At 39.7% G+C, this 18,156-nt stretch overlaps 1 protein-coding gene across 1 annotated transcript; it reads left to right on the top strand.

Annotated features, from left to right (window-relative positions):
- Nucleotides 1-1,232: 1,232 nt before the first annotated feature.
- LOC124268196 (putative tRNA (cytidine(32)/guanosine(34)-2'-O)-methyltransferase) lies at nucleotides 1,233-17,578 on the top strand. Its single transcript, XM_046703222.1, is given in 12 exon segments — nucleotides 1,233-1,256; nucleotides 1,797-1,922; nucleotides 3,277-3,346; nucleotides 4,424-4,493; nucleotides 4,495-4,527; nucleotides 7,106-7,184; nucleotides 7,606-7,658; nucleotides 8,134-8,187; nucleotides 11,019-11,121; nucleotides 12,428-12,511; nucleotides 13,618-13,721; nucleotides 15,713-17,578. Coding segments are annotated over 11 exon segments (1,068 nt in total). The 5' UTR covers nucleotides 1,233-1,256; nucleotides 1,797-1,801; the 3' UTR covers nucleotides 16,010-17,578.
- Nucleotides 17,579-18,156: the final 578 nt, after the last annotated feature.

Below are 18,156 nucleotides of genomic sequence, written 5' to 3'. Positions count from 1 at the left end.
AAGTTAAGACATTCGTGTAGTTCATTACATGCAGATCTGTTTCGTGTTAATCTATCAGAGAGTAGAGCTTGCAATTGTGGTGCTCCGGTGGAAGATGCTAACCATTTTTTTTATAATGTCCAAAATTTGTCAGTTGCCGTTTTGATCTGAAGCAAGACTTTGAACTATCAAAAGTTCACTTTGACATTGATACCATTCTTTACGGCAACCCTGCTCTGCCAAATACTATTAATGAAAATATCTTTAGACATGTGCATAAATACATTGCACGAAGTAAGCGCTTCAATTAATCAATAATATGTCTTAATATTATTATGTCCATTTATTACGTCCATTCATTATTGTTCATGTTTCTGATGGGAGCGGACGGTAATAAGTTACATAACTTGTGCCCAATCCATTTCAACGCTGAATAAAATATTTTAAACGGCTAGCATTAGCGATAAAGTTTTGTAACAATGACACCCGGAAACAAAACTATGTCAACACGACGAGTGTCTTAAAGGGAAACAAAACTCTCAGTCTTCAAACCAGCGCCTTTTTAATTATCCCGCATAATCACCTGATGCCAATTCAGCAACTCAGCCATCTGGATTTCTAACGATCGAGGACTGACCCCCGTTGACTACCTGGGGAATCCCCTTAACGATGACGTACGTATTACTTCTGTCTTTGTAAAAATCGCTTTCTGGAACAGGGGACTGCTGTGTCGGTGACTCAAGGGTAATATAAGGTTACAATGCCTCTCATTTTCTTCCAGGAACATGCCCCACGCTATTGCCATGCATGAGGCATGCCGCCTCTTTAACCTCTAAAAGTCAAAGCAAGTTACTAGTATACAAGTGTCGATAATAGGTTAATAACAACTGTTTAGTGATAAGCGTTGCACCACAACAGTACTCGGTACTAGAATGATAAAAGACAAGGTAAGGCAGAAGCATGGTAGCTATGTGGTGGGTGTGCTTTCTCGACTCACCAGTGACTTGGTTCGATTCCAACATGAAAGCCGTTTTGGAAATCTTAGTTTTTTTCTGTGATGTTGAAGAGGACGAGCACTGCAATATTTCAAATTCAAAAACATCTCATTCTTATGGAAACCCAGTCATACAACCGGTTTTGTATAAATCTAATCGTCTTCCTAAGTTACAATGACTGTCGTTATTTAGTTTGTGTATCCTGCAACATCCATTGAGTTTTTTAGCGGTATTTATCAACGTTAAATATTCAGAGTTATCTCCCGTCGACGAACGAATTTGGTAGGAACACACGGATAATGTGTTTTCAATTATTTCCTTTATGGCGACATACGGAGTGTGATCAACTGAACATTTTAGTTTGTGACAACATTATGAATTATTTTATCAGTCAAAGGTTTTTAAATTGGTGGAGAATGATTCAATCGTAAAAAAATTCTCACGCTGACAATGGTCTGTGTTAACATGTATCATCGTATGATGAAAGTCTTCAGGCTATGTTTTACAGTTGATGCCATTGTGATCATTTGGACGGTCCTCGTTCTTATCGTATTTATGCATCTGAAATAACTATCGCTTGGTTACAATGGTTGTTCTGGCTAATGATGGCAATCAGTATTAATTTATTGCTGGCTGATTACGTGATTGTTCTGTCAACCACGGCGTTGGTCTGTTCTCGTAGCTATGCTCAGCTAAAATGCTTGTTGGTAATGTTGTTTCGATGATGGTATTCTGCCTTGATGACAGAACTGTGATAACCTTTAACACCTCATTGTGTTAATCACGATAGCAAAATCAGTATAAGAGTTTATATTTCTTCAGGTATCATGGGTAGATCCTCGAAGGACAAGCGGGATGTTTACTACCGCCTTGCTAAGGAAGAGGGATGGCGAGCAAGGAGTGCTTTCAAACTGCTGCAGATAAATGATGACTTCAACATATTCCAAGGTTACTGTATTGCTTCCCTACTATGTGTAAAGCCCATTCTGATGTCCCTCGCAGTGATATTGCTTGAATAGTGCTAAAAGTAAAAGCGGCTTTATGGAATCCTTACAACTGGTCCCGAGTAAACAGTGTTTGTTGTAAGAGGCAAATAAAATGGACTTGGCGACTTGGTTGATTGCATGCCTTTTTACACTGCACAATTTGTCAAAATATCAACCGGACTCAGTTATATACAGGCCACCATGATGAAGCTTAAACACAACTGCCAGCAGCATAAAAAGAAAAGAAAATACACTTCACTTCCACTTACAATCTTTGATTCAGGTGTCATAATAATTGATAATGAATACCAGAATGTTGCTGTGAATAGAATTCTGTTAATAGTCCTAGTTGGCCCTGATAAACCCTGAAAAACAAATGACTACAGATGTCTGAGCTGGTTCACCTGACCTTTAGTCTTTCTGAGCCATTAGTTGACTTTAATAACATAGGACTATGAATGTCTGCAAGAAACATGGACAATCAAAGTATTATCTCAGCTCTATGAGTGTTGTCAGTTTCTGTTAAATCCTGGGAGTTTTGGTTGTCATAAAAAAATGACACAGCAAAAGTATCAGTCTGTTTAAGTGAGTGAGTTTAGTTTTACGCCGCTTTTAGCAATATTCCAGCAATATCAATATTCCAACAATGGGAACACCAGAAATGGACTTCACACATTGTACCCATGTAAGGGAATCGAACCATCGCTTTAACCACTAGGCTACCCCACCACCACCCCAGTCTGTTTAAGAGGGTCATGGAACAGGATAAAGTATTTTGATGGGGCTGTAATATTAGGGGTGTTGTCAGCAAAATATGATAAAATGATGCAGTTTCCTAAGACAAATGACCCGTGAAGATCCAGGGTAGAATAGGTCTTCAGCAACCCATGCTTGCCATAAAAGGCGACTATGCTTGTCGTAAGAGGCAACTAACGGGATCGGGTGGTCAGGCTCGCTGACTTGGTTGACACATGTCATCGGTCCCAATTGCGCAGATCGATGCTCATGCTGTTGATCACTGGATTGTCTGGTCCAGACTCGATTATTTACAGACTGATGCCATATAGCTGGAATATTGCTGAGTGCGGTGTAAAACTAAACTCACACACACACACACACACCCTAAGACAAATCCCACCATCATCCTGCCACCACCCATAATAAATGATAAGTCGTTAAAGTTGCAGACTGTATCCATTACTGCCACATAACATCAAACAACCTGATACTGTGTTAAACTGCAGAAATATCAGACATCTTTAAAGTAAGTCAGTCACCTACATACAAAGTTTTCTGATGTGCCTTTCATCTTACAGGTGTGACAAAGGTTGTTGACCTCTGTGCTGCACCAGGAAGCTGGAGTCAGGTGTTGTCACGGAAACTCAGGTGAGAATTTTACCAGGTACCCATGCCAGGCCATCCGAATTTGTGCTTTTAATTTACAAGCTTTTCACTGTTGTGATCCTTTAACAATGTAGTGATAAACCTTTGCAAAAATTGCCCTCCCGAAGGAAGTGCCAGTTTCATTCCAACAGATCACCATTCAAACACCTTGTTTTGATACTGGGTCAGAGTAGGTTCACAGCAACCTTTTTGTCACCCCAAGAGTTACAATGAATGATTGTTGGGTGGTTTCTGTCCTGGCTGATCGCTGGAATTATTGTCCATCAATCACTATTTGCCCTGTTTCCTTTTAAACCGGGGCGGTGGGGTAGCCTAGTGGTTAAAGCGTTGGCTCATCACGCCGAAGACCCGGTTCGAATCCCCACATGGGTACAATGTGTGAAGCCCATTTCAGGTGTCCCCCGCGGTGATGTTGCTGAAATATTGCTAAAAGCGGCATAAAACTAAACTCAGTCAGGCGGTCCTTTTAAACCGTGTAACTGATGGCATTGGTTTGTTTATCTCAACCAATGGTTGCCCCCTTCTTTAACATACAGAGTCACTGATGACATTGGTTGATTTACATAAACCATTGGTTTCCCTGTTCCCTAAATGATCTCTGTCTTTGATGGACTTATTTTCTTTACATCAACCACTGGTTGCCCTGTTTCCTAAATAAACTGAGTCATTGATGGTGTTGGTTAATTTGCATCAACCATCTGATGCCCTTTTCCATAACAAACTGTGTCACTGATGCCATGGGATGAGTTTCTGCTTTATTTCCTGGTCAACAGTGGTATATCTGGTCCAGGGTTGATTGTATAGAGAATGCCATGATACATTTGGATTATTGATATCTGTCGTATAAACCATGTAAACTGACCTTATTTCATGCGCAAACACTGAATTTAGTATCTTGTTTCACTTTTTCAAAATAAAATTAAACTCATATTTTGAACTGCATAAACAATCAGAAAATGAGACAATGTTACAAACAAGAGAATGATTAGGTTCTTTTTAAATATTTGATTGAAATCAAACCTACTGTTTTTAGAAACTAATCCTGTTTCCTTCTTTCAGAGGTATTGATGGCAAACAGAGTGATGCTAAGATTGTGGCAGTGGATCTGCAGGCCATGGCTCCAATTCCAGGGGGTTATACAGCTTCAGGGTGATATTACAAAGGTACTTGTAGCATCCCTATGCCCCAACCATGGATAAATCGGTCATGATGTAAATACCATGTTAGCCTTGAAAAACAGGGCTTTCCTCTCAATAAAAGTGGGAGTAAGTTTAGTTTAGCCCCCCTTTGAACAGTATTCCAGCTTAGGGGTGAAACGGTATACCGCGGTATTAGTAGAATGGCGGTATTTTGCCTTCGGTTCGGTATACCATAATGCAATCCAAACATTCGTTATTTTTGGTTTACGTACCATCATTTCTATCAAGTCATAAAGTGACGGTTTAGTTCATTCAAAATAACAAAGATTATAGTTATTGTTTTCGATATTATCAAACAGTGTAAGGTGTGAACCGAAGGCCTTGTACCGCAATACATACTGTACTGTGGTAAGAGCATACCGTTTCACCCCTATTCCAGCTACATCAGTAACATGTCAGTTTGATGTTGGAGGAAAACAAGTGATAGAGGTTGTAGACGTTTACCCATGAGCACATGGGGTTGACAAACCTGGTCAGTCTCGGCGAACAAGGATTCAAATCCAGGGTGCTGTTGTACAAAGCGATCTTTAAGCTAAGGTGACCGTAACTCCCATACCTTAACATAGACATAAGGTAGTCTTAGCGCTAAGGTTGTTTTGTACAACAACCCCAGGATCTTAGGATTCTGGTGTGCTGAAAAGACTCTGCAAATCCAAGAGTTGGGCCTCAGATGATTGGGACTCTCATGCCCCTTCTCCTTTTGAAGAAGAATTTTTCAACATTCAAGTATGACTGACGAAACTTCGTGTACATTCACTCACTTTTCTCCAAATTATGCTCTTGTATGCAGTTATTTTCAGAATATTCTCATAATGTTTTAGTATCTAGTATTCCCCACCATGATATTTCCAAGAGCATTGCAAAACAGTTAATAAAGCCCACTCTGTCACTGCATTTGTACTCTCCTGGATAACTTCATTAAAGGGAGATAACTCATGGATATTTATTCTCTTTTAATGATGCAGTTCACTTTATGTTTGTTTGTTTGTTGTTTAATGCCACACTCAGCAATATTCCAGCTGTATGGCAGTGGTCTGTAAATAATCATGTCTTGACCAGACAATCCAGTGATGTCAGGTTAGGTGATGTTAGAATTAACATCATTAGCATCTATTACACAGTTGGAATATGGTGACATGTGTCAACCAAGTCAGCGAGCCTGATCACCCGATCCCGTCAGTTTGCCTGGGTTGCTTAAGACCAATTCTAACCCAGAGATGAGAGAGGTGGAGCTGGTGCAACTATATTATTGTAGCACAGACGTATATTTAATGGATAATCAAGCATGTTGTCATAACTGACTCCCCCGTGAAGATCCGGGTTCAAATTGATCTTCAGTAACCCATGCTTGTTGTAAGAGGCGGCTAACGGGATCGGGTGGTCAGGCTTGCTGATTTGGTTGACACATGTCATCCTATATTGTGTATGAGGTAGGTCATACTGTTAAAGTCAGTTTACCTTGATTTGATTATTTCAGGTCTAATCTTTGAAGGGCATTTAGAAGTGGAATGCATAAGAAAAGCAAGATTTATGGATGTCAACTTCTTTATTGTGAATAACATGACGTTTCGGATGAATGAGTAAGCATACACTCCGAAATGTTGTGTTATTCACAATAAAGAAGTTGACATCCATGAATCTTTTTCTTTTCTTATTTCAGGTCTGCTGGAACATAGCTGGAGGGTTGCTGACAGCACTCTAAAAAATAATGTTATTCGCTCTTTCTTTTGATACTTGAAGTTAAGTGGCCATTTCTGTAACTTTTTGAAGTTATTGGGTGGCCTCATTGTGTCAGGCACTGTAATATTGCTGGGTGGGGTTGTGTCCCATAGCAACCAATATCACTGTGGGTTTGAATCCTAAGTTTCTTCACACACGAAATAAGTTTTGTCTGCCCGTACCTTTGTCTACATACCAAAGTCACTATTTTCCTCCCGTGTTGTTCTGTCATTGTTATATATATCTATGAAATACTGTTGAAAGCAGTGTTAATGAGGGCTGCAATGATTCGATTAGATTCACGGAAAATCAAATCTGACATCTTAGTTTCGATTTTCTATAACCATTATCACTATTTTGATTCGATATTTGAATATCTATTGCAACTGTTTCCATACAGCGAGAACATAATTTTTAATCCAGCTTGAGCAGTTTTGAGTGCTGAAATAAGGTGAAACATGATTGGTTGATGCCGGGCTAATAAGCATTGGCGTTAGTCGACATCGCCAAGTTGACAATGGATTTCACGGTAAAAAAGTTGACTCACTTGAACTGTGAGAGTTAAATGAAATCTGATGTTTTTACTTGTATGAAGAATCGATTCGAGGTCTGGGTGAATCGTTGCAGCACTAGTGTTAACCCCAATTCACTTGAGGGCAGGTGGGTGGCACAGTGAGTGAAGTGTTTGTTTATCATACTTGATATCCTAGTTCTAGTCTGGAGAAGCCCAGTGCTGGTTTTGTTCTGCTGTAATATATATACAGATAAAGGCAAGATGCACTTTGAGGTGAGGGTTTCAGTTGTATATTTTGAAATTTTTCAGAAATCTACAGCTCAAGAAATCATCAGCCATTTTGAAGGGGAGAAAGCTGACTTGGTGGTCTGTGATGGAGCCCCTGATGGTAATATGTTTGTATAGTTTGTTTGTAATGTTGTTCACAATACCAATGACTGGTATGTCTGGTCCAGGTTCGATATAAACAACAACGTCACACCCACCCTCTACATCTTTTGAAGACATAAACATGATGAAATCAAGATTGGTATCTGAATGAACCACTGATGTATTCTTTCAATCACTCTGGATGCCTGATAATGAAAGAAAAAAAACAAGACTTCACCATGCCTACTATTTTATTTGAAATGTGATGATGGAAGTTTATAAAACCAATACACTGGGGCGTGATGCTGAGAAACTAGAGGGATTGGTAATCCTAACATAAGGGAGACAACTCTGCAATGCCTTCTACAACAGGGTCACCAATGCCTCAGAATGTTTTGCAATGTGTAATGTTCAATATCAAACCTTGTCTTCTGTTTCAGTGACTGGTCTTCATGACATTGATGAATATATACAAGCTCAGCTTCTGCTGGCTGTAAGTCACTCTGTTTTTCATAACTTGTAAGTAGAAAATTGCCAGCCCAGTGTTGGTAATGTACTGTAATCCATTTGTGACATCATGGAAAATGGATGACATCATGTCGTATTTTTCTTGACAGTGAAGCACTGTGACGTTACATGGCTTCAAATAACCAATCATTATAGAAAAACATTAAGATGGACATATGCAAATATAAGAGTTATTCGTCACTGTCCTTTTTCCCATGTGAGCTGAAGCTTTAGATGTCTCTGCACTACAGTATTGTATTTTGTAACCAGGTTTACATGTAAATATGTTTACTCAACAACTTGTCATGTCACTGGTGCTCTTGGTTAATAATCTTACCTACTGAATAGTGGGAAGAGACAGATTCTTCTCAAGATTGTTTTGTGAAAAGATCCATCAAACTAGTATTTAAGAAATAACTTTTTTAAGTAAATGGTGAAAATGATGTTTATGTATGTTTCAGGCTCTGAACATCACAACTTTTGTCCTGAAGAAGAATGGAACATTTGTTGCAAAGGTGAGGCTTTATTAGGGAAGAATTATTGTTACAGTGTAACAGTAGTACAAAAGTCATAAACAGAAAATTATTATTAAATTTATTTTAAGATACAGAAGATTTTTCTTCCTTCCCACTTGTATGAAGGTTGTGCCACCAGCTACCAACTGCCTTATACTCTGAGGTCTGAGGGTGGTGGGGTAGCCAAGTGGTTAAAGCATTTGCTCATCACGCCGAAGACCCAGGTTCAATTCCCCACATGGGTACAATGTGTAAAATGCCCATTTTATGGTGACCCCAGCTGTGATATTGATGGAATATTGCTAAAAGCGGAGTAAAACTAAACTCACTCACTTCAAGGTGACCCGTGAAGATCCGGGGTAGAATAGGTCTTCAGCAACGCATGCTTGCCACAAAAGGCGACTATGCTTGTCGTAAGAGGCTAATAACGGGATCAGGTGGTCAGGCTCGCTGACCTGGTTGACACATGTCATCGGTTCCCAATTACGCAGATCGATGCTCATGCTGTTGATCACTGGATCCAGGCTGTCTGGTCCAGACTTAATTATTTACTGACCGCTGCCATATCACTGGAATATTGCTGAGTGCGGCGTAAAACTCACTCACTCACTTCAAGGTCTATCGTAAAACATCCTTGGATATTGTGCTCTTCACACACCTGATATCAACACAATATAGGCCAGGTCACAAAAAGTTGGACTGCCTCCCATGCACATTAAGTGGCCTGAGAGTGCAGCAACTCTTGTGAATTGACATGGAAACGCTCATAAAGGGAGATAACTCTTGAAGGACAGATGGTGACATGACTAAGTCTGAATTTTCACATAATCAAAGTTCGATCATTGTGTGACACTCATGGCTAGTACAGTGGTGGAGCAAATTCCTGTGATTAAACTCTGACTGTTTACCAGTCACAGACATAATGTATACACAAGAACGTATATTTTCTCCTGTATGCAAGGCAGGTGCAGCATACTATACTCAGTGAAGCATGACATGCTTTTTCAATTCAATCTCCATGACAGGCCTGCTCAAGCAGGACCCACAAATTCTGCATAATATACTGCAAAATTGTCCCAAACTAGATAACTAAACTTGTCACCATGAAACAATTAGTTTTTTGTGTTGTGCCACACTCAGTTATGTGACATCAGTCAGTAAGTAATCGAGACTGGACCAGACAATACAGTGATTCACATCCTGAGTATAACCTCAGCTGCTGGAATACAATGACATGCAATGAAGCTAGTCCCTGATTTACCCATAGTTCAGTTCTCACAGAATCAAATTGTGAAGTCAGTATCTCACAACACAAGACCAGTGAACAATCCCAAGAATGATTAAAACTCACAGATTCAGGTTTACAATCACTCAGCAGTATTCCAGCTATATGGCAGCGGTCTGTAAATAATCAAGGTGGGACCAGACAAGCCAGTGACAGGCAAGTAGTGTCAGTGCACTAGCAAACGATTAGATTATTGTCTCTTTTGAATATCTTGAAACACTCAAGACTCAGTTCTTAAATCCTGACTAGTATTAGAAGTTGACAGGAATTCACTGCTGCCAGACAGACAACCAAACTGTGTTTTGCAAGAAGATTAGAAATCGCCTCAAATTGCCCTCTGGTCAGTCTTTTTAAAGTACAGCAGTCTTCTGGAAACTGTCCCATTCCAAGACTTCTCGAATGATCAAGCTTGCTGTGATCCTGTAAACAAAGCAATGTAATTCAACTCTGCCAAAGACAGCATTTCAAATGTTGCCGCATCAGCACTATTGTACCTGCAGTTTAATAATTTGCTACCATGTATAACCTCTACTATTATAGTTACAACAGTTATATATTGCCACTTATTTTACATACACATGCAGCCCATTTCTGGTGTTCTTCACTCACTCACTCACTCTCACTCACTCACTCACTCACGATTCTGTAGTAGATTTGGTGCCTGTAACCTCTGCTTGTCGTAAAGGGAATATGTTGTCAGGCTTTAAGAATAGGATTTGTATGTGTCATCGGAACCTTGTATGAAGCTTTGAACATTCTACCTACCAATTTATCTTACCCAGAATAGCTTATCAGCAGGCTTGACTCACTAAATCACTTCACTCAGAATGTTTTTCTTTGAAAATCTCTAAGACAGACACATGTGTAAGTGAGAAACATACTTTTCTCTTCCTTGCTTATTCAGATTTAACTTTAATTGCCACTTTAACTATAAATATGATCTTGAAAATGTGCTAACACCACTGTGAAACTCCACACTCTCTCTACACAGACAGATCTCATGTCGCTGTCTTCATCATGTTGATAATGGCCGCCATGACTTCCTGTGTTGTGGTGTCGTACTTCTCAATCAGGATGTGGAACATTTTATGAATTCCTTGTAGATATTGGGGAAATTGTATTGTTTCTTACATTGGTTTCACCCACTAACTGAATATTTGTTTTGATTGTATTTTGACAGTTTAAGGCTGTCTAAATTGAAAGAAAGACACAGAGTTTGAAAATTAGATTTATTAGGTCATGATTTTAAAAAATAAATTATTGAGGCATTTTCCTTTGTTTTGCCTGAATCTGCACTTCATAAGCATCTGTTTGATCAGCATTTTAGAAGTTGAATAACAATAGAACCTTTAATGCCATAATCAGGATATAAGTACAATTTGTGAAGCCCATTTCTGGTGTTCCCCACCATGATATTGCTGGAATATTGCTAAAAGCAATGTAAAAAACATACAAGCTCCTTAGGACTTGAAATATCATATTCAATACTGTTTTCATATTTCATGTTTCTAGTTATGTGAAATGATTGTTGCTATGATTATTTCAGATATTCCGAGGGAAGGATGTGACCCTGCTCTACTCACAGTTGAAGATTTTCTTTCCATTCGTCACTGTCTTTAAACCGAGAAGTAGTCGGAACTCCAGTATAGGTGTGTATAGTATAGCTATATTGTTTGTAATGTATACAGGTTTGGTTTTGGTTTGGTTTGTTGTTTTACGCCAGTCAGCAATATTCCAGCAAAATGGTGGTGGTCTGTAAATAATCGAGTCTGGACCAGACAATCCAGTGATCAACAGCATGAACATCAATCACGCGACGGGATACGATGACATGTGTCAACCAAGTCAGCAAGCCCCACCTGTCCCGATAGTCATGTCTTTACGACAAGCATGGGTTGCTGAAGACCAGTTCTGACCCAGGCTTTCACAGGTATAAAGGGGACTTGTTGAATGTGTGCCTGTGCTAAACTGTTTGTACCAGTTTGTGATGTGTTGGAGGGCTTGTACGAAATACTGGTCAGTGTACCTGGTTGAAGAAAGAGCCAACTGACATTCTAAACTGTTTGTTTTAGTTTGTGATCTTTTAGAGGAGGAGGGCTTGTAGGAAATACTAGTTGGGTGTACCAGGTTAAAGAAACAGTCACCTGACATTCTAAATTGTTTGTACCAGTTTGAGATATACAGATGGGGCTTCTGGGAAGCACTGGTCAGTGTTACTGGTCGATAAAAGGTACAACAAATGTGCTAATTTGTTTGTATTATTTTGTAATGTGTAGACAATTAATAGTGTTTGTTTGAAGTACTGGTGGGGTTGCCTAGTGGTTACAGCGTTCGCTCGTCATGCTAAGGAGCTGAGTTCGATTCCCCAGATTGATGCAATGTGTAAAGCCCATTTCTGGTGTCCCCCCCACCATGATATTGCTGGAATATTGCTAAAAGCGGCATAAAACTAAACAAACTCAAGTACTGGTCAGTGTTCTGCTCTGTTGAAGAAAGAACAAACTAATATGTAGATTGCATGATCAGGCTCAGTTACCCGTACTGTACTGTGTCATCGTTGCCCAACTTCTTTGTTTATTGCACAGAGCAACATTTCTTTGACGTTGCATAGAGTAATGTTTCACTATTAGCTTGATAACGTTGTAAGAATCTAAATCAAAATGTCAGTCTATTCAATAAACTAGACGTTGTTGTCCATAAAGTTGTATGCTTCATTTTCATACAGATATTAAATATTGCACCTTGCCACATGATAAATAGTGTCAAATTGTACATTATGTTTCGTGAGTCAGCCATATTGAAAAAAGACAATGTCTAGTAACTTCTGACATTACTTTGTGTAGTGATGACATGTTGTCCACCATATGTTTGGTGAGTCAGCCATATTGAAAATCGACAATGTCTAGTAACTTCTGACAATACATTGTGTAGTGATGACTGTATTTTGTTTTTCAGAGGCCTTTGTGGTGTGTCAGAGCTACAGTCCCCCGGATGGCTACACACCCAACATGTCCAACCCCTTGCTGGATCAGCACTATGGTGAGTAGGACAACAACTTGCTGAGATTCAAAAACTGAATATAGGTTCCCAGTCCTATGTGATTAAGATCATGTGAAAGCCATCTAGGTAAATGCAGACTGGCTATTCGAAGGCCCAGGTTTATTATACCTCATGGATACAAAGTGTGCAGCCCATTTCTAGAATATTGCAAAAAACAATGTGTCTTTCAGGTTTGCTGTTTGTGGAGAGTCTGGGTTTCTGTCCACAGAGCGTTCGGAACATTACGACCTATCGTAACTCTGTACTATATCACTGGCTTACAAATGATGTAGTGCTATAGACACTTTGTGGATAGGGTCCCTAGTGTGATATTTGAGTGATTTTTGAAAGGCTCCCATTTTGTATTAGACACTGGGTTTGCTGAGATGTTCAAGGAACTGATTATATTTCAAGGATATTTATCATCCCTCTTGTATTCATAGGTGGTAGATGCCCAATGCAAAAAGACATTCCTGATGTTAGTTCTTGCATTTGTGCATTGGCGTGAAGTAGCTGAGTAGCTCCACGGCCTTCACATCAGAGCAAAAGTGGTGTTAAACCATTCCGCTCACTCATATGTTGCTCTAGAATATCATGGCTTCTCTGTTGTTGTAGCGTTGTTTTGTCAGAGGGACTCCTGTGTCTCGCTCGAGATAAATGTGGAATGAAATGCAACAGAAACACGTTTTATGTATTCTTTATTGCAGACCCCTGAAGATCCGGGGTAGAATAGGTCTTCAGCAACCCATGCTTGCCACAAAAGGCGACTGTGCTTGTTGTATCGGGTGGTCAGGCTCTCTGACTTGGTTGACACATGTCATCGGATCCCAATTGCACAGATCGATGCTGATGCTGTTGATCACTGGATTGTCTGGTCCAGACTTGATTATTTACAGACCACCACCATATTGCTGGAATATTGCTGAGTGCGGCGTAAAACTAAACTCACTCACTCACTCTTTATTGCAATGAAAAAGTTGTCAGCTCATATAACTTGTTCCTCATCGTCATACAAACTTCTAACTGCCACCTAGACGTGGGGATCTACAGTAAACTATGACCTTATAGTATGTGTGAACCTCTGTATTTATCCATCATTCCTCCAGATGTGGACTTCAACAATCTAGAAGGCCCCAACAGAGTTATTGTTCCCTTCCTAGCCTGTGGTGACCTCAGTGGCTTCGACTCGGACCGGACGTACCCACTGGAGGTAGGTATCTCTTTAATACAGGTCAGTTGCATGTGCCCTTGAAAACCTTTGTTGAGTCTTGAGCCCATTCCACACTGCACTATGACTGATGTAGGGCCATGTTAAAGTACTTCCGTCCATGATAACTTCAGCTTACCTTGGTCTGCATAGAGCGTACCACTTGTTTAGATTCAATCACAAACATGTTTTGAAAGTTCTTTGTTGACAAGTTTTATATCTGTTCCACTCAAAAAATCCTCTTTCATTCACATCATTTGAAAAATTGCAAAATTATGTCTGTGATGGATGAAAAGAAGCTCAGATATGTGAATCAGAGTAACTTTGCTGTGATTCATGTATCTTTGAATTTGAGGGAACAAATCCTACAAATAACTTCACCATCTTACAGTACTTTAGATTTTCTGTTGGCCGGTAGATAGAGTGTCCATTGTGTTAGTGGAGAGAGCAAGGTTAATTGTTTCATCAGCAATCGCAAAGAACCTGAAGATGCTGAAAGACGATACTTATGGTTACCCTAAATGGCCTTCCAAAATTGAGAGTCCATCATGAGTCTTCAGTCATACACACACAGTGGGTATTCTGGAGCAGAACAGAAGCTTGTATTTTGTGTAAACTGATGAAGATTGTTAGAGTCTTCATTCTTCATGAAAATTAGTTCCTTTATTTCTGACTATTTCGAAGGAAACTATTTTATGGAGAACTTGTTTCTGACAGGACTAACTTGTAAGTAGAGCTGAGCATTGTTACACAGACATGACCTTTTTGTGAGCAGATTGCAAAGATCATTGCTCATGCCATTAACCTCTGATTTCCCAGGACCAGACAAAATTAAAAGATGAAGATATACAGAGATTTACATGGTATCCTGTATTTGAGGGTCCCTGGGACTCATACTCTTTTTTCAGGGGTCCTGGACAACTAAATGGGGGTCCCAGACACTTAAATATTATTATTAATACTGTTATTGTATTGTGTATCATGATCATCACATTGTTACAGTAATGAAATTGCAAATGATACCATAACCCAGCTAGTAGCAAACTCAGTGATAACTTATTGTTAGTTGATTGGAATTTCTACAAAAAGTATTTTGACTTTTTCTGCATCTCTGTGGACGTGCTAATAAATTTTGTTGCGTCCATTGTCAATTTTTATGAGTATAGGACGCAGGAATTCACGTCCTGTAAATCCCTGGATATAACTGGTGTTGAACAGCTTTGTGTGACTCACTTCAAACATGTACACATAGGAAATACATTCAGTTATTGTATCCTGGTTTTGGTCAGGTCTGGTTATTCATGATAGCATGGATGGTGTTCGTGTTATCAACCACTTGTTTGTCTGGTTAGTCTTGATTACTTACAGGGCTGCTGTCTTGTTCCTATGATGCTGAGTGTGACATTGGTTAACAAATCAAAGTTTCCAACATATGTCTTAAGTGGAACATGTTCATCTTCCTCCATGTTTCACTAACAGAAGGTTAGGGTTAGCCTTGTGGTTAAAGCATGTGCTCTTCACACCAAAGGTCCAGGTTTGATTCCCCACATAGGTGCAGTGTGTGATGCCCATTTCTGGTGTCTCCAGCATTGATATTGCTGGAATATTGCAGACACTTCAATACTATCAGGGCAGTGTTAATCACAAACTATATATTTTAATTTTCTAGATACTCCCAAGAAACAGTCAAACAATGATTTGTCACAAACCAACATTAATTGCATGTACTGTAGTTTTGTCTTCATTTATGTTTCAGAGGTCAGTGAATGGATGTCCCCAAAATGACAGACACGTTTCTGCTAAACATTTGTTTTTTGTTTGCAGTGGTCTGTATATAATCAAGTCTGGACCAGACAATTCTGTGTTCTGCTAAACAAAGTTTAGCATTGAGATTGTTGCATTTTACCTTAATAAGATTTTAGGAGTAATGATGTATTCCTTTGCAAAATAACATCAAAACCCTATATATTCAATCTTTTTCCTTGGTGTTCCAGCTGGAGCCAGGTAAAGGCTACACCTACCACGCCCCTACTCAGGCTCCGATAGACCCGCCCTACAAACAAGCCTGTATCCTAAGGAAGTCTGACAAACTGGCCAAACAAGGGGCTCGACTCACTAATACCAGTAACACTAGTTGTGTTGAGAGTAGTGCACAAGAGACTGAAAGCAGTGGTGTGGACAGCAGTGTTCAATCATGTGAAACCAGTTGTGAGGAACATACTACCAAAAGTGAAGAAGATGCATTAGCTGGCGCTTGTGGTGGGATTGGAAGGTTGAAACTGGAAACATGACCCGTGATGTGAGATAACTGTTATCTGAATGCTCTTAAACAATTTTTATTGGGTTTTAAATCTGAAGAGAGAGCTGCTGTCTGTACAGGATATACAGCATATATTGTTGAAGTAACAACATACAAACTCATTTTCATAATGATATGGATGGATGTCTGGGAATTCCATAGGTTAAAATGTACCTGGTGGAACTGAGGCCTGTGAGTGAGTGAGTGAGTGAGTGAATGCTTTTGATCACATTTTTTTTAAATGCAACGAACCCTCAAACTATCTCATTCACCTCATACTCTCTCAACCGGCTACTCTGGGAAAGCCTCAATAAGAACTATTAGGAAGAACACTTTTTCAATTCCTCTGCGAGGTTGTCTTTAAAGACAGGTTTATTCTATCATATAAAAGAACACATCTGAGGATAGCATGATAACTATTTCAATAGTGTTGTGATACAACAATATAGTGATTTTATTGTCAGGTAAGTCAAAGTACAGCTGAAGGAGGTACCTCTTTTCTTAACTACTCGGTGAGGATTCTAGTGTGGAGTATAGCATGTCCTACAGCTGTTGTAACCAGTGATGTGGTTGACTGAATGTACTTCATTTGTGTTGAGGGGCGGTGGGGTAGTCTAGTGGTTAAAGCGTTGGCCCATCACGCCAAAAACCCGGGTTTGATTCCCCACATGGGTACAATATGTGAAGCCCATTTCTGGTGTCCCCCACCGTGATATTGCTGGAATATTGCTAAAAGTGGTGTTAAACCATACTCACTCACTCACTCATTTGTGTCGATGTCAGTGACTGGATTGTCTGGTTCAGACTTGCTAATTTATCTAACCTTATTGGGTTTTTTAATCCCAGTTCACCCTGGGTTCACCCTGGGATCTAGGTTTGTCAGCACTAGACCTATGTTCTTGGGTTTCATCAAAGTGGAACATGTATGAGACCTTCATCACTTGGGACTTTGCTCCTGAGTTCCGCTGACACACTGTGATATAAGTGGAATACTGTCAGTCATGTTAGATCCAACTCACCCACACACAAAATATGTGAAGCAGTCCACCTAGTCACAACATTAGGCAGACATGCAAGATTTAGCTACTGAAAGAATGGCATCATGCTCTATCTCACAGATGCATCATTGTTCATATATCAGGGCGGTGGGGTAGCCTAATGGTTAAAGCGTTTGTCACGCCGAAGACCCGGGTTCGAATCCCCACATGGGTACAATGTGTGAAGCCCATTTCTGGTGTCCCCCACCGTGATGTTGCTGGAATATTGCTAAAAGCAGCGTGTAAAACCAGTCAGTCAGTCAGTCATACATCACTTAGCATCCAAGGAAACAATATGTATCCCTTGTGCTACTGGGACCACATGATTGTCAGGCTTTCACTGTTGCAGCTCCTATAGACTATCAGTAATCAGTACCATAAGATCACTTTGTGCACCAGGGCCATCTGAGTCAAGGTCATTGATGTATGATAAAAAACCTCCATAAGGTTGACCTTGATGAACTTTATGTCATTGCATCAAATGTTTACAAAACTATTCCTGCAAATAAAGACAACAAGAAATATTTGCTTCTTTCTCTTTATTCACGACTTTACCATGTAAGGAATACTTTGTGATGTGTTCTCAACTGTACCTGCACTCTATAACTTCCAGGTTATTGTAACCCTTATGACAGAAAGCATGACGCATTGTTAACTGACCAGGAAGAAATGCTGCAATCTGATTGGTTGGAAACTATTAGTAAATGGGATTTTGTGGCATAAAGAAGAATGTAGGTTTGGTTAAATCTGCAATGCAGATCACTCTGATGAATTACTCAACACAGACAGTGTGTGTTGAAATATACAATTGATGCTTTTCTTGAAGTTACAGAGATTGTGGATCGTAAACAACAAAATAAATTGAAAGTCTCGATCAAACTGTGAAAGCCCTTATAGGGAACAGTTGGGTAGCCTTGTGATTAAAGTGTTTGCACGTCATGTAGAGAACCCTGGTTCGATTCCTACATGGATTTTGATGAAAGTGGCATAAAAGTAAACTCACTCACTCACTTAAGGAACAAGAAGTAGGATAATACGAAGGGTTATGCATCAGCTGGTTATGTAAAAGACCCATGTTCCATGCCAACACACGTGAATTTTG

The sequence above is a fragment of the Haliotis rubra genome, unplaced genomic scaffold, assembly GCF_003918875.1.
Source record: "Haliotis rubra isolate DU_JTF1 unplaced genomic scaffold, ASM391887v1 Scf137, whole genome shotgun sequence".
Lineage (NCBI taxonomy): Eukaryota > Metazoa > Mollusca > Gastropoda > Lepetellida > Haliotidae > Haliotis > Haliotis rubra.
Note: the sequence above shows the minus strand (reverse complement) of the source record. Positions and strands in the feature narration are given on the sequence as shown.